The sequence below is a fragment of the Tricharina praecox genome (assembly GCF_024521635.1).
Source record: "Tricharina praecox strain CBS 144465 chromosome Unknown BZA05scaffold_3, whole genome shotgun sequence".
In the NCBI taxonomy this organism is placed as follows: Eukaryota; Fungi; Ascomycota; class Pezizomycetes; order Pezizales; family Pyronemataceae; genus Tricharina; species Tricharina praecox.
In genome coordinates this window covers 80,598-98,246 of record NW_026250405.1, presented here as the reverse complement: position 1 = coordinate 98,246, position 17,649 = coordinate 80,598, and the positions used below count along the sequence as shown (strand labels likewise).

The following is a 17,649-nucleotide window of genomic DNA, read 5'->3' as shown; positions in this document are numbered from 1 at the left end:
TCGGCGTCATATCCACTGTCTCCCCCTCCCCCGTCTCCCTCCCGTGGAAAAACATCACCCTAACCGACGGCGTGGGTATAAACCGAGGGATCGAGCTTCTCCTGGGCGGGCAGCGCCTCGGCCTACGCGGCACAACGACATACGCCAACACGCGGATCCGCAACGCGCGCGATTGCAGTTACGGCACCGGCAACGGAAACGACACTGCCGCGGAAACGGGGTGCCTCGGCGCCAGCGGCAGCCTGTTCGACACGCGGTCGGCGGCGGACTTCCGGCTCGCGCCGCCGGGGAACTGGAGTGTCGTTGCCACCGACGGCTACGATCCCGAGGAGAGCGTCAGCCGCGGGTACGCCCGCGCTGAGTTCGAGGGCGTTCCCGCTATCGACGAGTTTCCGGTCGAGGTGTGGAGTCGCCGTGACTCGGATAATAAGAGCGCGCTGGCGCTGGGGCGCGACGGAAGTTTTATCCAGCGCCTAGTCGGCAAGAAGGTCGTCCCCAGTGGCGTGTGGGGGCTGTTCTTTGGGTCGCGCTCGCAGCTAAGGGGCGTGGACGGGGCGCTGACGATTGGCGGGTACGATGCGGCGCGCGTTGACGGCGGCGGCGGCGGCGGCGGCGCTTGGACGAATTTCTCGGTCGACGCGGAGTATCTGCGTGCGTCTGCGTGTCCGCTACAGGTTCTTGTGAAGGATATCTTCGTCACGACGGGGAACGGCAGCGAGCACTCGGTGTTTGCGGACCAGGCGGCGATGGTGGGCGCGTGTGTCGACCCGCTGCAGAACTCGTTCACGTTCACGCGCGCGATGGCGCAGCGGTTCTGGGAGATCACAGAGCATGCGCATCATGTTCCAGGCGAGGGCGCGAACTTCACCGACCAGACGTATCCGCCGAGTAAGGAGCATTTGATGCAGAATCTTACGGTCGTGCTCAGCAATGGGCATACAACCGTTATCCCGCACTATGAGCTCGTGTCGCAGGAACGTGGGACCGCCCAGGAGGAGGGAAAGTATACGGTTACGAACGCATCGAGGATCATGGTTGCTGTGGCGCCGGATCCCGAGGACGATGGGAGCGGAGATGTGGTGCCGATTCTCGGCGGCGTGTATCTGAGCCAAAACTACCTGCTCGTAGATTATGAGCGGAAGAGCTGGAGTTTAGCGCCAGCGGTGATTGGGAAGATGGATGACGGGCAGCGGAAGATCGTCGCTGTGCTGGGTGACGTGGAGAAGTCGGGGGGCAAGACGAGCATCAATGTAGGGGGTGTGGTTGGAGGTGTGATCGTTGCGGTTATCATTCTGGCTACTGCGGCAGTGGGAGTGTTTTACCAAAGGAAGAGGACATTGAACCTGCGGCGGCAAAAGGTAAAAGAGAGGGCTGACACTTGCAGCGACAAAGAGCTGGATACTCGGCCAACGGTGATGGAGATGAGGTCTCGGACGACAACACAGCCGGTGCCGGCGACGGTGGTCATGCCTTCGGAATTAGCGAACTCGTCAAGGGTGGAGTTAGTGTAACGAACGTGGGAAGCTCTAATAGTTACTCCGCAACGAAATCTAATCAAGCCAATTGCTCATAACCGTGAATCGTGGTGCTTTCGCTCGTAGATACCTATGATGGCAAAATTGTGGGGCAATCGGATTCGCACGCCTCTCTCCCGCCAGCCAGCCAGCCAAGCCAGCATCCCTCACCTCTCGATATGGTCGGCGTTGGTCGCTTGTATTTCCCGATTTGTCATTCAGGGGATCGGCATGATTGGCAGCATCCGACAGCGGAGTGGGGCTGTGCTGTGGGCGTGCATAGAAACGGGGAACGCTTCAACACAAAGAAAAGCGGGGAGGGACAGCGTGACGAGCGAGAGATAGAGACAGACCGCAGCGGAAGAGTTCTAAGAAGAAGAAAGAGACGAAGAAGAGGCAAGAGCACGAGGTTATCATTTCATCCCATCATCCCACTCTCCACCACCACCGCACCAACTCCGTAGATAGCTCCCTCCCCCAGCCCGATCACCTCCCTCGATCAACCATGTCGTCCTTCACCGAGGTCCCAATCCTCGACCTCTCCCTCGCTAAAGACCCCGCGACGAAGCCCGCCTTCCTTGAGGATCTCAGGAAGGCGCTGCTCGAGGTCGGATTCCTCTACATCAAGAACACCGACGTCGATGCACAGCTCGTTAAGGATGTAATCCGTCTTACGAAGGAGTTCTTTGACCTACCAACAGAGGAGAAGTTGCGGTTGGAGATGAAGAATTGTCCGTCCATCTCTTCATCATCTGTGATGAAATAGCTGCTGATGGTGAGATGCTTTACAGCTCCCCACTTCTTGGGATACTCGAAACTTGGCAACGAGATGTGCGTCACCTCCTCATGCCTGTGAACCGGTCGAGTCCTGATTACTGAAGTACACGTACAGAACGAAGCACGCGACCGATTACCGTGAGCAGATAGACCTTGCTACCGAGCTTCCCTCCCCTTCGGACGACGAGCCCCGATATCGCAAGTTGCGAGGACCGAATCAATGGCCGAAAGACGATCTCATTCCCGGGTTCAGGAAGACAATCGAAGAGTACATCGAGCAGATGGGTGAGCTGAGCACCGACTTTACATCGTTGGTATGTCGATATTCGAGCCTGCATTGTTCGATGGAGAGGGGCTAACTTGAGTTTTAAGATCGCCGAAGCTGTCGGACTTCCAACGAATGCTTTCGAGCGGTTCTTCGAAGGAATCGGAGAGAGTGCGAGCGGAACCAAGAGGCAAGATAAGCTGAAGCTCGTCAAGTACCCGGACATGGAGGAGCTTCAGCAGGATGGAGAGAGTGCTCAAGGCGGTGTGTACTTCCCAAACCTCAATTTTGAGCGATTAGCTGATTTGACCGAATAGTAGGACCACACAAAGGTACCCCCTTTCATACCTGCCTTTCGGAAAGCTCGCCATTGCCACGTTTATGGGTGGAGCTATCCGTACTACTCAAATCGTTTAATAATACTGACAGTTTAGACTCAATGCTCTCCTCCTACCTACTCCAGGTACCACCGCACAATAATCTCCAGGTTCAGAACTCAGAAGGCGCTTGGATCTCCTGCCCACCAATAGACGGGACCTTTGTTGTTGCTATGGGACAAGGTTTGGAAGCTATCACCGGTGGTGTGATTGCCTCGACCACCCACCGCGTACTCTCCCCTGCTGCCGGCGAGGGTCCGCGGTACTCGATTCCTTTCTTCCAAGGTATCAGCTATGACGCCCGATTCGAGAGCATGGAAGTTCCGGAGGAGGTGCGGAAGCTGAAGAAACAGGTTATGGGCAACGATGTCGAGATGACTTTCAGGAGTGATATGTTTGAGAGGCTGGGCGATGCTACTCTCACCAACCGGGTCAAGGTATTACAGCCGTGTTTAAACTCTCCCGAACTAGCCCAGCTGACCAGAAGCACAGTCGCACACCGATGTCGGAGGGAAATATTATCCGGATATCCTCAAGAGTCTTGATAATCTCAAGTTGTCCACTTCCCTCGATATTCCAGACGACGACCCATCTTTTGAGAAGCCGATTGGCCGCAAGCGTGCTCCCTCGATCGTCATCGACAAAGTCGACGAGCTCCCCAGCTATGGTGAGGACCCTGGCCCAGACGGATCTCTGCAGCGGAAGGAAGCGTTCGAGAAGCGAAAGATGGACGCGCAGCCGGACGAGATACGGATCGGCGACGACGGAAGGCCCATGGGCCGCAGAAGAGCACCCACCATCGTCCTCGACCGAGTCGACGGAGATCCAGCGTACGGCGAAGACCCGGGCCCAGAGGGTTCGTTGCAACGCAAGGAGGCCTACGAGAAACGCAAGATGGATGCCACCCCCGATGAGGTTCGCGTGATTCACGGCGACTACTTCCCGCCTGCTTCTCCGAGCTAGTTCCCCTTGTGTGTTACTGGTGACGGGGTCGTGGAGAGGTGATACCTGTAGGTCGGCATCGTAGCGTTTTCTTCTTGCTTGTTCGGGATGGATCTCTATAAAGTTGGAGTTACATTTAAATGGCGATTTAGTTTCATGTGTGCATGACCTGTCAACGCCATTTGTCTCAGTGAACCCGCGAGTCAAGAGCCCAAAGCCCGGAGCCCTGATGTTTGCGTCCATATCTACATCCATGATCCATCACAATCCATCCCATGAAACTCATATCCATATCTGCAGCGAATCCGTTGCTCGCCTTCCGTGAACGGTGAACCAACCCCGCGCATGGTGATACAGGCGTCAGCAGCGCCTACGGTAATATCGGCAGCAAAGCAATCCGAGCATTCCTAACGACACCGTCAAACAAGCCGAGACCATCCTTCCCATCACCTAGCGAATTGGATGCCATAAAGGCGGAAAAGCTAGGTATCATGATTCGCCACTTCCATGCACGGGCTGCACGTTTTGGTGTTGGTGTGGTTACAGGCGTTGCAGCTAATGACGTACGTGGGATCGCGCATCTGAGAGCAACGATCGATTGCCCCTCTTTCTTTGCGAGCCCCCCGCTTCTACACGCAGTCGAGGGAAATCGGCCAGGGAACGGAAGCACTTAGCACTTAGCAGAGATGCTCTCTTGCTGGCTCGAGTCGCTGCGTGCTTGGGAAAAGTAGAGTGGAGCAGAGGATAGATAGCTCCCATCCCCCTTTCCTCCATCTCCATCTATCTCCTTCTCCATTCCCATCCCTCTCCTCCCCATATTCATCACCATCAACTCCCTTTGCATCGTACTCCCATACACACACAGACAGATTCATCCACACACACAGAGAAGCAACACAACTTAATTCATCATGGGGCTTACATCCCATACTACACTCTTCCCTGTGCTGCTTTTATGCCTAGCACTCTACTGTACCCCAGCTGCCGCCTTTGGTGCCGGCAACATCGCCAGTATCTCCAAGATCGAGGGTACGTACCATCATACCCCTCCTCGTCTTTCTGGTACTGATTCATCCAGGTCAAAACTGGCGCCATGGTGATCTCGAGGACACGCTTCTGCAGCTCTTCCTGGCGGCCGGCGCTGCCGGCGGTCAACGACGCAAATTCAGCAACATGGACGTGAAGCGAATTTACTTCGGAAACTGGCTGCGCGACTACTCTCAGGCCATCGACACCGGTGCGCTCAAGTACGTCGAGGCCGAGACTGTGCGGATTCTTGTACGTTCTTCTTTCTTGTGTCCGGGGTTGGTGGGGTTGGTGGGGTTGGGATGCTAATGGTGGGGTACATAGCTCTGGGTTCTGTCGTTTATGACTTTCGGATACGCGACCCGCGAGTTCGAGGTTACTGCTGAGCGCTTGGGATGTTACCGCCCCGAAGAGCATATCGATAACCCCAAGGACTACAACGACAACAACGATGCCAGGGATATGCACTCAGCTCTCCGCGGGCCCGTTGACGAGGAAGTGGAGCTTGCTATCGATCCCGAGACCGGACTGAAGAACTACATCGCAACCGAGGGCAGACGGCTCTCGAACGGTGAAGACATGGTTACTAGTGGTGAGTTTTTTTTTGCTGCGAATGGGTTGGAGGGTTCGAGGGAGGACATACTAATGTAGTTGCAGCCCAGATGTTGAGGTCTCTGTTTTCGCGGTCCATCGCGCTAGGACGCCAGTACGCTCGGAATGGTAGGGAAGAAGACCTCTTTGAGGCTTTTCGATTGATGGGAACCGGACTGCATTGTATTGAGGGTATATATCTATATCCTCCCCCCCCCCCCCCCCCCCCCCTACGTAGACGTATGCTGACGATGTGACAGATTTCAGCGCCCACTCCAATTACACCGAGCTCGCGCTCATCGAGCTAGGAGAGTACGACGTCTTCCCTCACGTGGGTGCCAACACCATGGTCAACGTTCAGGGCAGAGAAATCTGGCCTCTTGTTACTGGTACTTTCGGTGGTGTCGACTTCTTGCACTCGGTTTTGGGCGAGGTCAACGACAAGGCATTGCAGAGCGAGATTTCACAGCTCGAACACACCATCTCCGAGGCCCAGCAGACTGGACAGAGCGATGACGAGCAGTCCATTATTCGCGATCTGATGAGCAAGCTCAACATCGGCGGAAAGGACGACATCGACAGCAAGACTTCTGAGCTCAAGCAGAAGTCTGATGCCCAGAAGGAGGCTACCGAGAACGGCTCGCCCTTTGGCCTCTCGCAGGACGCCAAGCAGCTCGGAAAGGACATATATCCCTTCCTTGAGTTCCACGACGAGTTGATGCGCAGCATTAACCAAGCCCTCGAGAGCGTCGGATTGGACATGGTCATGGAGAAGCTTGCCGAAGCTGTCTCTGTCTTTGTCTTCTGCCTGTTGGCGCCTTATATCCTACCAGTCATCAAGCAAGCCAGCAACGAGCTGAAGACCGGTAGCAGTGAAGTTATTGCCTCCTCGGAGGCCCAGCAGCACATCGTGTTTGATGACGACAACTCCAGCAACCCCACCCACTCCATGCTGTCTAAGGATCACTTCACCAACCTCCTCAACGAGCCAGCCGGAAAGGTCGCCTCGGCAGTCCTTAAATTCGCCGTTCCCCTTCTCATGAATGCCTGGGACGACGAAGGAATTGACCCCAACCAGGTCTGTGACGAGATCATCGGCGGTGTCTTCCACCATCCCGCTTTCCGCAACGGCGAGGACGGACGTCCTGGTGTTGAGGGACGCCAGATGATGTTCGCGGTTGTCGAGGAATGGTGGAGCTCTAAGGATTCGCACCAGCAGGAGGATCTGCGCGCTCATCTGTCACGCGACGGTGTTCAGCAGGGAAAGAACCACAAGGCGGGAGCTCACGACTCCGGCCACGGATGCGGTGCACCCATCCACCGCAGCAAGCCTAAGAACCGAGGCGGTGACATCGGTGGAGCCGTCGGCGAATCTGTCGGCATGGCTCTGGAGAACGCACTCAGCGGCGGCAAGAAGGGCGGTGACAGTGGACTCGGCGGCATGCTTGGCAGCCTTCTCGGCGGCGCAATCAGCCAGCGCCTCGGCGAGAGCGGCAGTGGCGGCGGCAGCGGCGGCGGACAATCCCGCTCAGAGTCCTACTCCTCCCACCAAGAGTCCTACTCCTCCTCCCGGCAGGAGTACTCCAGCTATGAACAGACATCGTCATACGGTGGTGGTGACGAGCGCTCCTCCTACTCTACACGTGAGTCGTATGAAACCCCCGAGTACTCACGCACCACTGAACGCTACCGCGAAAGTGGGCGCGAGCCAGAAGAAGAAACACGGTACGAAAGCAGACGGGAATACGAGCCCAGTGACCAGCCCTCATGGGAATACGACGACAGCGGACGGCAAGATGGCTACATGCGGCCGGAGCGATCTTACGAGCAACCGGAGCGTTCCTACGAGCAGCCGGAGCGCTTATACGGGCAGCAGCAGCAGTACTCTGATGGGCGCGATGGCGGGCGGGGCCGCGACGTCGAGTATTCTTACGGCGGTGAGCGGCAGGATTACGGCGGCGGCGGGAACGAAGGGGGCTATGGCCGACGAGGTACTACTCATAAATACTCTTCTCCTCCCTCTACCTTCCTCTCCCACTCTCACCCCTATTCTGCACATTCCCCGGGTTATGGCCATGGTTCATCGTCTAACGTGTTGCGTGAGAAGGAGGACAAGAAGAAGAAAGACAAGAAGAAGAAGAAGGGTGGCGACGAGAAGAACGACGAGGAGGAGGAGGAGGAGGAGGATGGTAAGAAGTCCAAGGACAAGAAGAAGGAGAAGGAGAAGGGGAAGAAGGGGAAGAAGTATGAGTCTGGTGATAGGGAGTATAGGCCTGAGGACGAAGACGAGGATGAGGGGTACGAAAAGAAGAAAAAGGAAAAGAAAGATAAGAAGAAGTCTTACGACGACGATGGTGATGAGGATGAAGACGAAGAGTACGGAAAGAAAAAGAAGGAGAAGAAGGAGAAGAAGAAGAAGTTTAAGGACGAGGACGGTGACGGAGAAGACGACGATGAGGAGTGGGGCAAGAAGAAGGAGAAGAAGAAGGAGAAAAAGTACGACGATGAGGATGACGAGGGCGATGACGAGGACCGCGGCAAGAAGAAGGAGAAAGAGAAGAAGTACAAGGAGAAGGATTACTCTGGCGGCGAGGACGAGGAGGAGCACGGGTACAAAAAGAAGGACAAGAAGTACAAGGAGAAGTCCGAGAAGAAGTATGGAGGAGGAGGATCCGAGGACGAGGATGAAGACGGCGACTACAAGAAGAAGAAGGATAAGAAGAAGTACAAGTACTAATTCTTTCCTTTCTTCTTTGCTCAGTCATCGTCTTGTTCGAAGGGTTTTTTCTTTTTCTCTCTTTGGAGGCTTTAACGAGTTTTTCTGTATCCGTGTTCAATTTCTTTTCTTTCTTTTCTTTCTTTGGCAAGTCAATTGAATCACGTTATCGTGGCTCGTATGGCTTCTCTTACTGATTCTACCTATTCTGTTCTTGATGAATTCTAACGGCTCCACGTACATCGTCACGTGCAACACTGTCAACACCTACCTACTAATATGATATAATCCTGTAGATAGTTCATTGTGACCTTTACCGAGTCTATGGTGCTGTTACCACCGCTTTACTATCCATGGTAGATACTAAAGTAGGTACGTTGTGCTCCGCGTCTTGAATTGATGCACAATATCTGACTCGACATCACCCACATCGCACGAGCTGGGTTACACAAAACCCAGTTTTTTATGTAGGCCGGTCCGAGCGTTTGTCTGGTGATCCTGCGCTCCCCTCCCTATATCTACTCAACATAGTAGATAGCAGTCCGGTCAATGCCGATTCCCGAAATTGTTATTACCACTACCCTCAGCACACTACATCACATCAATGATCACACCAATGATCACACCTTCAGACAACACTTTTTTTCTTCTGTAGAGTTAATTATGTAGGTAAGAAGTTATGTAGTTACAGTACAGCCTGCCCAAAGCCAACCAAACCAAACCAAACAAACCATACAAAACAGAACAGAACGCCCAGTGCCCACCACCCAGCCCCATCCAATCCAATCCAATTCTATACACAAGAACAAAACCTCAAGCCCCCGTAAAAGAGTGATGTGATGTTACATGCCCGTAAAAGAAGAGGATATCTGTAACCGCCGTTGTCGTAGTCGTAAAAGCAAAAGGAAAAAGGAAAAAGGAAAAGGAAAACGATATGGTAAAAGAAGGTAAGGGAAGGGGAATGAATGAATTACGAAAGGAAAGCGACAGCTCCATTTGTGACACGCCATTTTTTTTGTACTCTAACCTCCTGTCAACGAATGTGCTGCCGCATGTAGAACTTTTGGGGGAACGTTTGAGGAAACTTTTGGGAAAGAGAAAATCAGAAGGAATGAGAAAACGAGAAGGAAAGGAAAGAATGAATGAGATCCCAAGGGGACAAGCTGAAAAGAATGAAGGAAAAAAAGGAATATGCCAAAAAGCGCATCCCCTGGTTCAATGAACCTTTTTTGTCGCTGGTAGGACCGTAGGATGCAACTAAATGGTGGTCGGAGGTACGTGACCGGTTTTCTTCCAGTCCTGGAGCATTTCGACGACTGAATGAAGCTTGACAAAGACCTTGGCGGTCGCCAACTGCGCCTCGTCGCTGGCAACTTTCGCCTTCTGGCTGGCGCACTGGGCATCCCTGCTCATGGTGACCGCGGTGACCATGACCTGAGACAACATGAAGAGGTGTTCCTTGACCACAGGGTTCTTTTCCACTGACGCAGAGGTAATGAGTTCTATGCACACCTTGATGGGGTTTCCTTCTTTCTCGTCGCGAGTGGGGGATTCGTCGATCGTCGGCACATTCTTGGAGAAGTACTGACCTCCGACGGTGTTCTGGGGGCTGAGATAGTTTGCTGACAAGCGGTTCTTGAGTGTGTCCACCTGCTCCTGGGTGATGTTGAACTCCGGGTTGGAAGCATCTGGGACGCCATGTTCCGGGCTCTTTCTACCAGAGGCAGATCCTGTAGCGCAGAATTTTCCAAATTTAGGGAAGCTCTTTCCAGATAGGCGAGACTGAGTACTGTTGCGGTTGTCTCCACTCTGGCGGCTGGCACGGTTATCGCGGAACCAATTGATGACTCCTAGACGCTTCTTGGACTTGGTGCCCTGCTCGGCGGAAGCGGGGATTTGGTGCTTCAAGGGGTCCACATTCTCCTTGTCCGTGGCCGTATAAAAGGCAGGGATCTTCTCGTAGGGAGTACAGGGCGTCGTAGGACCCAACTTTGGCACCTTCTTCAAACCCAACCACTTGCGATTGGCGCTGGTAGTCGTATTGACTCTCGGATTCTTGGAGGCTCCTATGCCCGAAATATCTGCCAAAGGTTGGGGACTACGCCTGGGGATACTGCTGCCTGGACTATTCCTAAGGAAGGTATTGTCGGGACTGAGCTTGGGGGTACTGCTCTTCTGACCCAGCCTTGGGGTGATGCTCGGAACCGCCGTAGAAAGCTTTCCTTGCGCACCCTGGTTCTCCTTCCTACTGGGACCAGAGAAGCCAGGCGGAAGCCCGCGACCAGTGACGTTGGCATCCCTCTTGAGAGTAGTAGGGGTCTGCTGAACAGGGCTCTTGATGTTAATGCTCTTATTGCCTAGAACCGGAGGCTTCGCAATAGGCATGTTGGTTGGTCGACGAGATCCCGGGGAGGCCCTAGCCTTTCCGGCTGGAGTATTGGATGATCTCCTGTTGACTCTGACGCCAACTCTAACGTGTCCAGTACCCTTATTGGTTATCTCGGGCGTTACGCCATTGGTAGGTCTCTGGCGGATCGAACCCTTAGTAGGGTTGACGGACGTCGAAGTGTTCGAGGTTTTCTTTGCCGCAGAGCTAGCGGTTCCGCGAGGAAGTGAGGTGCGCTTCAACTTGGACTCAAATCCAACCGGCTTCTGCAACCTCTGTTGATCACGGTCACTCGGACGGGCTGAGGCGTCGTTGGGAACTGCAATGGGTCCACCCTTACTACTCTTCATCTGGGTCTCCGTGGCTTGATCGAGGGTTCCGGTCCAGTTTTGAATATTGGACTTCTGCTGTAGCTGTATATTGGTGAGGGCAGCCTGCTCTTTTCTAATGAAAGACATCTCCGCAGTGGTAGGGCGCGCAGCCACGACCGGTTTTTTGCCACTCTTCACCGAAGTATCCACAATTTCCTTGACCGGTAAAAGACTACCCCTCTTGTGCGGGTCTGGGCGACCCAGCTTGGAGCTCTTGCTATCGGCCGAAGTACTCCTGCGATGTTGGAAAGCAGTGGGCTTGGATGGACTGCCGGAAAAGGAGGTGGGCCTCGGCTTAGATGGACGTTTTCCGAGCTTGACCAGTCTGTCCCCGGAGATTCCATCAGGAAGCGCGCCTCCCTCACGCTGAACACCCTCTAGCATCTGAGCAGTCTGGGCGATCGCAAAGGAATCAGTAGTGCTCATCGTGCCAACCGTCTTATTCGTGTCTCCTGTCATCGACCTCTGGAAAAGATGGGCGTTCTCTTCGTCGATGTTGAAACCGATCGGATATTTTCCCGGAGTCGAGATAAGGCTGCTCGCGATGCTAATCTTGCTGAGCGACTGGGGTAGCTCTGGCACAAGCGGCTTTGGCTCGCCTGTCTTGGGGTCGTTGACGGCGGGCACGCCGTTCTGTGCGGCAAGAGCCTCGGCAAATCGTGGGGGAATAGGGCTTCGCTGTCCGGGTGCATCCAGAAAGGGATCGTCATCTTCAAAGCCGGTCTTCTTCTTTCTCGCCGTCTGGGGACCGAGGTTGGTATTGGCGCCTTCCTTGGCTTTTTTGACCGCAGGGGATTCGATCTTGCCTTTCCTCCTTGCAAGGCTGATATCAGTATGTTCCGCCTTGACGTTTTGGGCACGCAACATGGCGGTACGGTTCTGTCTAGGAGCCGTGCTAGAGATAACCCTAGGCTTATGTGTAGTCTTGCCAGGTCCTGTTCTAAACGGCGAGGGAACTCTAGGAGTAAGCAGAGGACTGGACTTTGTCTCCGGCTCCAAAGGTGGTGTGATATTAGTTGCAGAAGCTGGGTTTGTTGGCTTCAGGTGCTGGTCCGATGTTTCGACGTGAGCGGTAGGGGCCAGAGAGCTTCCAGACGCTGGGGAAGGTCCATAACGCGGAATACGTGAGGAGAACGGCGTGATAACTCGTGAGGCGTTCTGATCACGGCTCCGTGGACCGGTAACAGTGATAGCAGGGCTGGAGGCTCGAAACTGGTTTTCCTCGTCCAAGAGGTCGAGGTTTTTCTACACGATGTGTCAGTTTGGGTAAGCGGAATGTAGAGCCGGGGGATAGTGACCTTGTACAGAAGATGGGTCTGCTGTCCGATAGGCTGGATCATTCGGGGCAATCCACTGGGAGGCAATCTACGTTTGGCCTTTGCTGTCAGTGCGGCCTCCGCACCGGCACGAGTCTCGTCAATCTTCGGAGGTGTATCTTGAATCTTCGGAGGTGTATCTTCAATCTTCGGAGGTGTATCTTCAATCTTCGGAGGTGTATCTTCAACGCTGAGGGATGCAAGAGAGTCATCGAGCTTCTCGAGCAACAAGTGACTGATGACCTGCTCTCCAATGGTGCTAGACGAGATAGTACGGGAGTGCGCACGAGCCCGGGCCCTTGCCTTGAATGCCTCGTGCAACCGGAGGTATTCTTCTTCGAACGGCACAAGACTCTCGATAACGTGCTCACCCTCACACATCCCTCTCAGAATACCGAACATCTCGTTGATGCGGACTGCGTTCGACATCGTTGGGGGACCAGTAGACTTGAGCGTCTGATCGATCTCGGAGAATTTTTGGATCCATTGCATCCTGTCAAGCGGGGTCTGGATCTGTGCTGCCCGTTAGTAACCTCTCAACCCCCAATAAATCACCGTCCACCGAGTCCTGCATCAATCGACGTACTTTCTTGCCACTGGAAGAGTTCTGGTCCAGCATATCACCAGCTGAAGACAGAGCGAGCTGTCCCGTGTCGCGAGTAGTGCTACCGTCCATGATGACGGCAGTGGATGATGAGTATTATGGAGGTGACTGTAGAGGAATTAAGTAATGGAGGGTTCTTTCAAGAAGCCAAAAAGATTAGGAGGGTAGTAGACAATTGAAAGCGAGTGGATGACTGGAGAGTCGAGGAGGATATGGGGAGCTGCCAAAGGGGATGGGAAAGGAAGGTGGCCGGTTGCTACCGGAAGAGGAGAGGGGGATAACAAGTGGAGGTGTTGCAACAAATTATAGTTAGAGCAGCTGTTAAGGGCCGAAGCGGGGGGAAGGGTGGTCCATGGGAAGGGTCGCCCTCTTTTGGCCGCTCTCCTTTGGCCGCCTGGTCTTGTGGTGGTACGGACGTGTGCGAGCGGTTTTAGCTTAGTGAGATGTCCTCCTCATACTTGAAAATAACAAACGGGGCAAGAGCACCACTTCCGTGCGGAGGATATACGAAAATAATCAGATTTACATTTTGTACAAGTAAAGTATAAATTTACTATATGTGATTGCCGTGGTGTTGTGAGGTGGGGTTCGAGCCATAGATGCGTGTCGACCCCTGTAAATATCACTCGGTCGGTTTTAATTGCTAGAAGGTGTTGTACTAGTTTCAGGGAGACGAGGAAGGTTCTGGGGGATGATGGACTGGGACGAATTGACGAAGGGCTTGGCGTGGGCCCTGTGATGGTAGAGGTCTGTTTAGAGAGGGGTTTCCATTGGCATGTATTCCCGAGTATTCCTGCTGGATTGACCTTTGGGTGTTGGTGGCACAGGCAACGAGACAATGATGTACGTTGGGCATGTGCTCCTTATTTGAACAGTTAGTACGAGTATACAGAAGGTTGTTGAATCCTTCCGGAAGACAGGACTGCCTGCGGAATACATACACTCAGTGGCCGCATAACCCAGGATACCAACTCCGAATCTCAGCTATCGTCACGTGGTTCGGCCTTCGACTCCATGGACCGGACCGGACAAGCTGTGAAGAACGTTGTAGGTGCACCAGAGAGCCTAGAAGATAGCGGCGATTGTATATCGGGTATCAGCGGCAGAGACCTCCATGCCATCGCCGTTGCCAAAGTTTGTGGTGGAAGTGCTACCTTCGGACGGTGGAAAATGGGCTCGGGGGGTCGGGCTGGGTAGTTTTCTGCAGGAAGTACCGGTGCAGTTGGCCGCCAGGCACAAGCATCGAGACCGATGGCATGTCTGCGTCCACGGCCTCTATTGCGCACAGGATAGAGCTAGTGCAAGACACAAGGCAACCCTTCCACTTGGCCTTCTTCCTCTTCCTCGTCTGACTGTTTCACATGCAAATCTGCGCCGTGGCCATGGGTCGGTCATATGCCTTCGCTAGCAAACAGTTAACTAATGCCTAAAATACTATGTAGCCCCATGAAGGGAGACAAAAAGCACACGATGAATACTTGCTCACCCATCTCCACTCGGCACTCACTCGCTTGATTGCCTTTCTTTTCTTGCAAAGTGCAAAGACTGTCTCCAGGTAGGGCTGGGAATTCTCGTCTGTCGCGTCTAGACTCTAACCGTCGATATAGAGAGTACCGGTAGTAGTGGCACCCCGGGCGACACGAGCCGACTCTCTGTGGCCGCTAGATCGATTCTAGAAACTGAACTCCAATCCAGTCAACCCCCATCCAACAATTCTCCACCGACAAGCATAACCCCCTCCCCCTACAAACAAACTCGTCTTTAACCTTCACCGATCTACCACCGTAGGAGGGGGAAATATCTCGCTGACGCTCCGGCCTACACGAATACCGTCTTGCCAGCTGCCCCGGTGAAGTCAGAGCTTGGCTGGCGATGCCCGCTTCCGTTACCTCCTCGTTCGCAACTGCTAGCCTGAGCTCAGCTTCCCACTCGCGCATGCCTTCCGTCGCGGGCCCAGTTCACGCCCACGCCTATATCCTGGCACCTCCGCACCATGGCGAGCACGCGTCGGAATTGTCGCCGCCGTCTTCGGGAGCTACAGCACCGATTGAGACGGAGGACTACGTGTTCTGCGACCCGGTAGCTATCCCTCTGGCCCTCCCCCGCCCCCCAAGGCGCTCGCGCCAACTGAGGCCCTTTCCTCCCTAATGACGGTGTTCGTAGGCAGCCTCTCGCTACCTTGAGGACGATCCCTTCGTATCCGTCGTACATCGGCAGCGCGAGCTCTACGGCTACGAAATCTACCTCGTTGAACAGTGGGCCTGCTCGCGTAGTCACCCTACGTTCGTGATCTGCACCTACACGGGCGACAGCTCCCACCGCATCACCATCTCCGTCCTGCGCATCCCGAAGTACGAAAAGCTATGGTCGCCGAAGCTGTCCATCTACTTCGAAGCCGTGAACCTATACGCTCGTCCCAAAGAAACGGAGTTGGGGACCATGATGGTTACGAACCTGTCAAGCTTCCCGTCCGCCCTGACGGTGGTACACGTGCCCGGGGGTGACGTCAAGTCGCACAGGCTTGATTTCATCGTCAACGAGGATCTGAAGCGCATGGGATGTTCGGGCCGCAGCGCGCTGACGCTGACGATGCCGACCGACGCAAGTCAGACAAAGTTTCACCAACTATACCGGACGAGCGATCGTCTTCACTTCTACACTGCTGTTGTCGAGCTCGTGCGATTATGCCAGCTTGCGTTGATGGCATTCGGAAAGCTCAAGCAAAACTCCATGTATGCCGATGGTTTGCTCTGCGATGTCACGGAGAAGGGGATTAGGGATTGGTGGGCTGAGTTCGGTACGGAGTTCTACAACGCAGAACCGAATGATGGAACACTGGGCCCTTCTACGGTTGCTGCATTGCTCGGAATGCTGCTGGGCGCGCGCAATAGGCTGAGTCTCTACGGAGCACCGGTGCCGAAGGATGCATTCGATCTTCCGGCACTCGAGAAGGCAGTCGCATATTTCCAGCGCCAGCATCGTTTGGAACGGACTGGTTACATTGACCGCAATGTAATAGAACGCCTACACAATAGCACGACAAAGTCCGGGCCTAGTAGCGCCGACATATTTGCCGTTCCCAGAGCCATCAAATCGACAGTTGCAGATCTCTCTGCGCGCGCAGTGGGCAGTTCCGGGTCGACTGATGTCACGGCAGTCGAAACGATGGATGTCGAACGGTTCGTGCGCCATATCTCGGGGGAGAGCTGCAAGTTTCTCTGGCAGGGGAAGCCTCGCAAGACCGCATCGTTTCCGTCCGGCGGCACACACTCCACCTCGCCCTCTCGAAGGAACAGCGTAGATGGACGACCTACAGGATCGTTGAGTGGTGATGACGAACCGGTCACCGCCGCATCCGGAATGTTGCAGAATTTCAGGAGTGGGACTCCAGAGCCTAGCGAAACACCGTCGGTCTCTAGTTTGAGTACACCTACGGGACATCACCTTATGAATACAGGTTCTGGTAGCACCTTCGCTGCGACGGACACCACGAGAGAAGCAACAGTGTCTGACCTACGGAAGGCGGTTTTCAAGTCCGTCAGCGGTCGGATGAAGGATGTCGCATCTGGCATCAGTGCTGGAGCCGACAAAGTGCGAGGCCGTGGCCATCAGAGATCGCAAACGAAAGAAATGTGTGCCGAGGAGGAAACGTCGGCGCCCGTTTCGCCCATCATCAATCATCACCAACAAAGCCGTCTTTTCCCTCCGCCGGCAAGTAGTGCGGGCTCCGTTAAGGGAGACGGAAGGGCTAGCACTGCACCACCTAGCCCCAGAGTGGCCATGAATGACGCGAAGGTACACCAGCTGGAGAGTTCTGCAACTGCCAAAACTGCAAGCCCGTCTGCATCGCTCCTTAATATCGGTGGACCGTGGAACGAGGATCCCTCGATGGTGCTATCAACTGCCGCCGGCGATACCGCAAGAAGTTCTTCTAATAAGCCCGCCCCGACGGAACGAGTCTCGTCTACAATGGACCGGAATAGGACGCGGAGCTGCACACGCCGGAAGTCATTCAGCGATTCACAAGGCCGGAAGCGACATCATGAAGCGTTCTATTCGGGTCGGCTATCGTTTTCGATTGCATCTGAAGCGGTTCTAAATTGGGACCTACCCTTTTCTCCTCCCGATCCCGAACTTCTTACGGATCCCTTACACGTGGCCGGTACCGATATCGCCGAGTGGAGTGGACGACAAATCTCGCGGCTGCAGCATTCACTCAACACTCTGGATGGGAACATGCGACATCTCAATTCCATGGTCGAGAACAAGTGTACGGTTGTGGGTGTCGCTGAGAGGGAAGGACGTTTGGGCATCGACGCCGAACGGGAGAAGGTCCGTGAGAACATTCGGGAGGCGGAGGTTCTGGGAGCACGGATGAAGTACGAGATGGAGGTGGTGCAGAGCAAATTGCTGGACCTGGAAGAGTCGGTGGCCAATCTTGCAAAGTTTGTGCACGAGATCGAGGCCGAGGTCAAGATCCTTGGGGACGATGATGGCGACGAGGGAAAGAGGGTGAAGAAGGGGTTGTTTGCGTGGATTTTGGGGAGGTGATGGGCCGCAAGCTCGCACCTGGGTGATTTCTTTTCAGCATCCTGCATCGAGACGGCGTTGAGTTTCTTCTTGTTCTTGTTCGTGGTTTTTATCCCACTCCTGCGTCTTGCTTCTTGTTTGCATTGGTGGCGCAATGCTTTATCTTTATCGACTTTACATACCTGCAGCATAGCGGCGGGGGTTACATGCGGTTGGATTGACTGCAGATTTCCT

At 54.4% G+C, this 17,649-nt stretch overlaps 5 protein-coding genes across 5 annotated transcripts; 4 read left to right on the top strand and 1 right to left on the bottom strand.

Moving 5' to 3' along the window:
- Positions 1-594: 594 nt before the first annotated feature.
- On the top strand, positions 595-1,607 carry BZA05DRAFT_386243 (uncharacterized protein). Its single transcript, XM_051482475.1, has 2 exons — positions 595-1,470; positions 1,517-1,607. The coding sequence occupies exons 1-2, from the start codon at positions 747-749 to the stop codon at positions 1,528-1,530; spliced, it is 738 nt and encodes a 245-aa protein (XP_051342789.1). The 5' UTR covers positions 595-746; the 3' UTR covers positions 1,531-1,607.
- On the top strand, positions 1,608-4,107 carry BZA05DRAFT_386242 (uncharacterized protein). The gene is made up of 7 exons (XM_051482474.1): positions 1,608-2,245; positions 2,306-2,345; positions 2,407-2,605; positions 2,664-2,820; positions 2,874-2,888; positions 2,991-3,370; positions 3,426-4,107. The coding sequence occupies exons 1-7, from the start codon at positions 2,020-2,022 to the stop codon at positions 3,894-3,896; spliced, it is 1,488 nt and encodes a 495-aa protein (XP_051342788.1). The 5' UTR covers positions 1,608-2,019; the 3' UTR covers positions 3,897-4,107.
- A 679-nt stretch (positions 4,108-4,786) lies between these two features.
- BZA05DRAFT_332317 (heterokaryon incompatibility protein Het-C-domain-containing protein) lies at positions 4,787-7,455 on the top strand (the record flags this gene model as incomplete). Its single annotated transcript, XM_051480641.1, has 5 exons — positions 4,787-4,904; positions 4,954-5,153; positions 5,226-5,472; positions 5,553-5,684; positions 5,753-7,455. Coding segments are annotated over 5 exons (2,400 nt in total), but the record flags the coding sequence as incomplete, so codon positions are not given.
- A 2,010-nt stretch (positions 7,456-9,465) lies between these two features.
- On the bottom strand, positions 9,466-12,957 carry BZA05DRAFT_459823 (uncharacterized protein; the record flags this gene model as incomplete). The annotated part of the gene is made up of 3 exons (XM_051487648.1): positions 9,466-12,210; positions 12,264-12,794; positions 12,868-12,957. The coding sequence occupies 3 exons, from the start codon at positions 12,955-12,957 to the stop codon at positions 9,466-9,468; spliced, it is 3,366 nt and encodes a 1,121-aa protein (XP_051342786.1).
- A 1,863-nt stretch (positions 12,958-14,820) lies between these two features.
- BZA05DRAFT_332263 (uncharacterized protein) lies at positions 14,821-17,436 on the top strand (the record flags this gene model as incomplete). The annotated part of the gene is made up of 2 exons (XM_051480640.1): positions 14,821-14,964; positions 15,049-17,436. The coding sequence occupies 2 exons, from the start codon at positions 14,821-14,823 to the stop codon at positions 17,434-17,436; spliced, it is 2,532 nt and encodes an 843-aa protein (XP_051342785.1).
- Between the last annotated feature and the right edge of the window lie 213 nt (positions 17,437-17,649).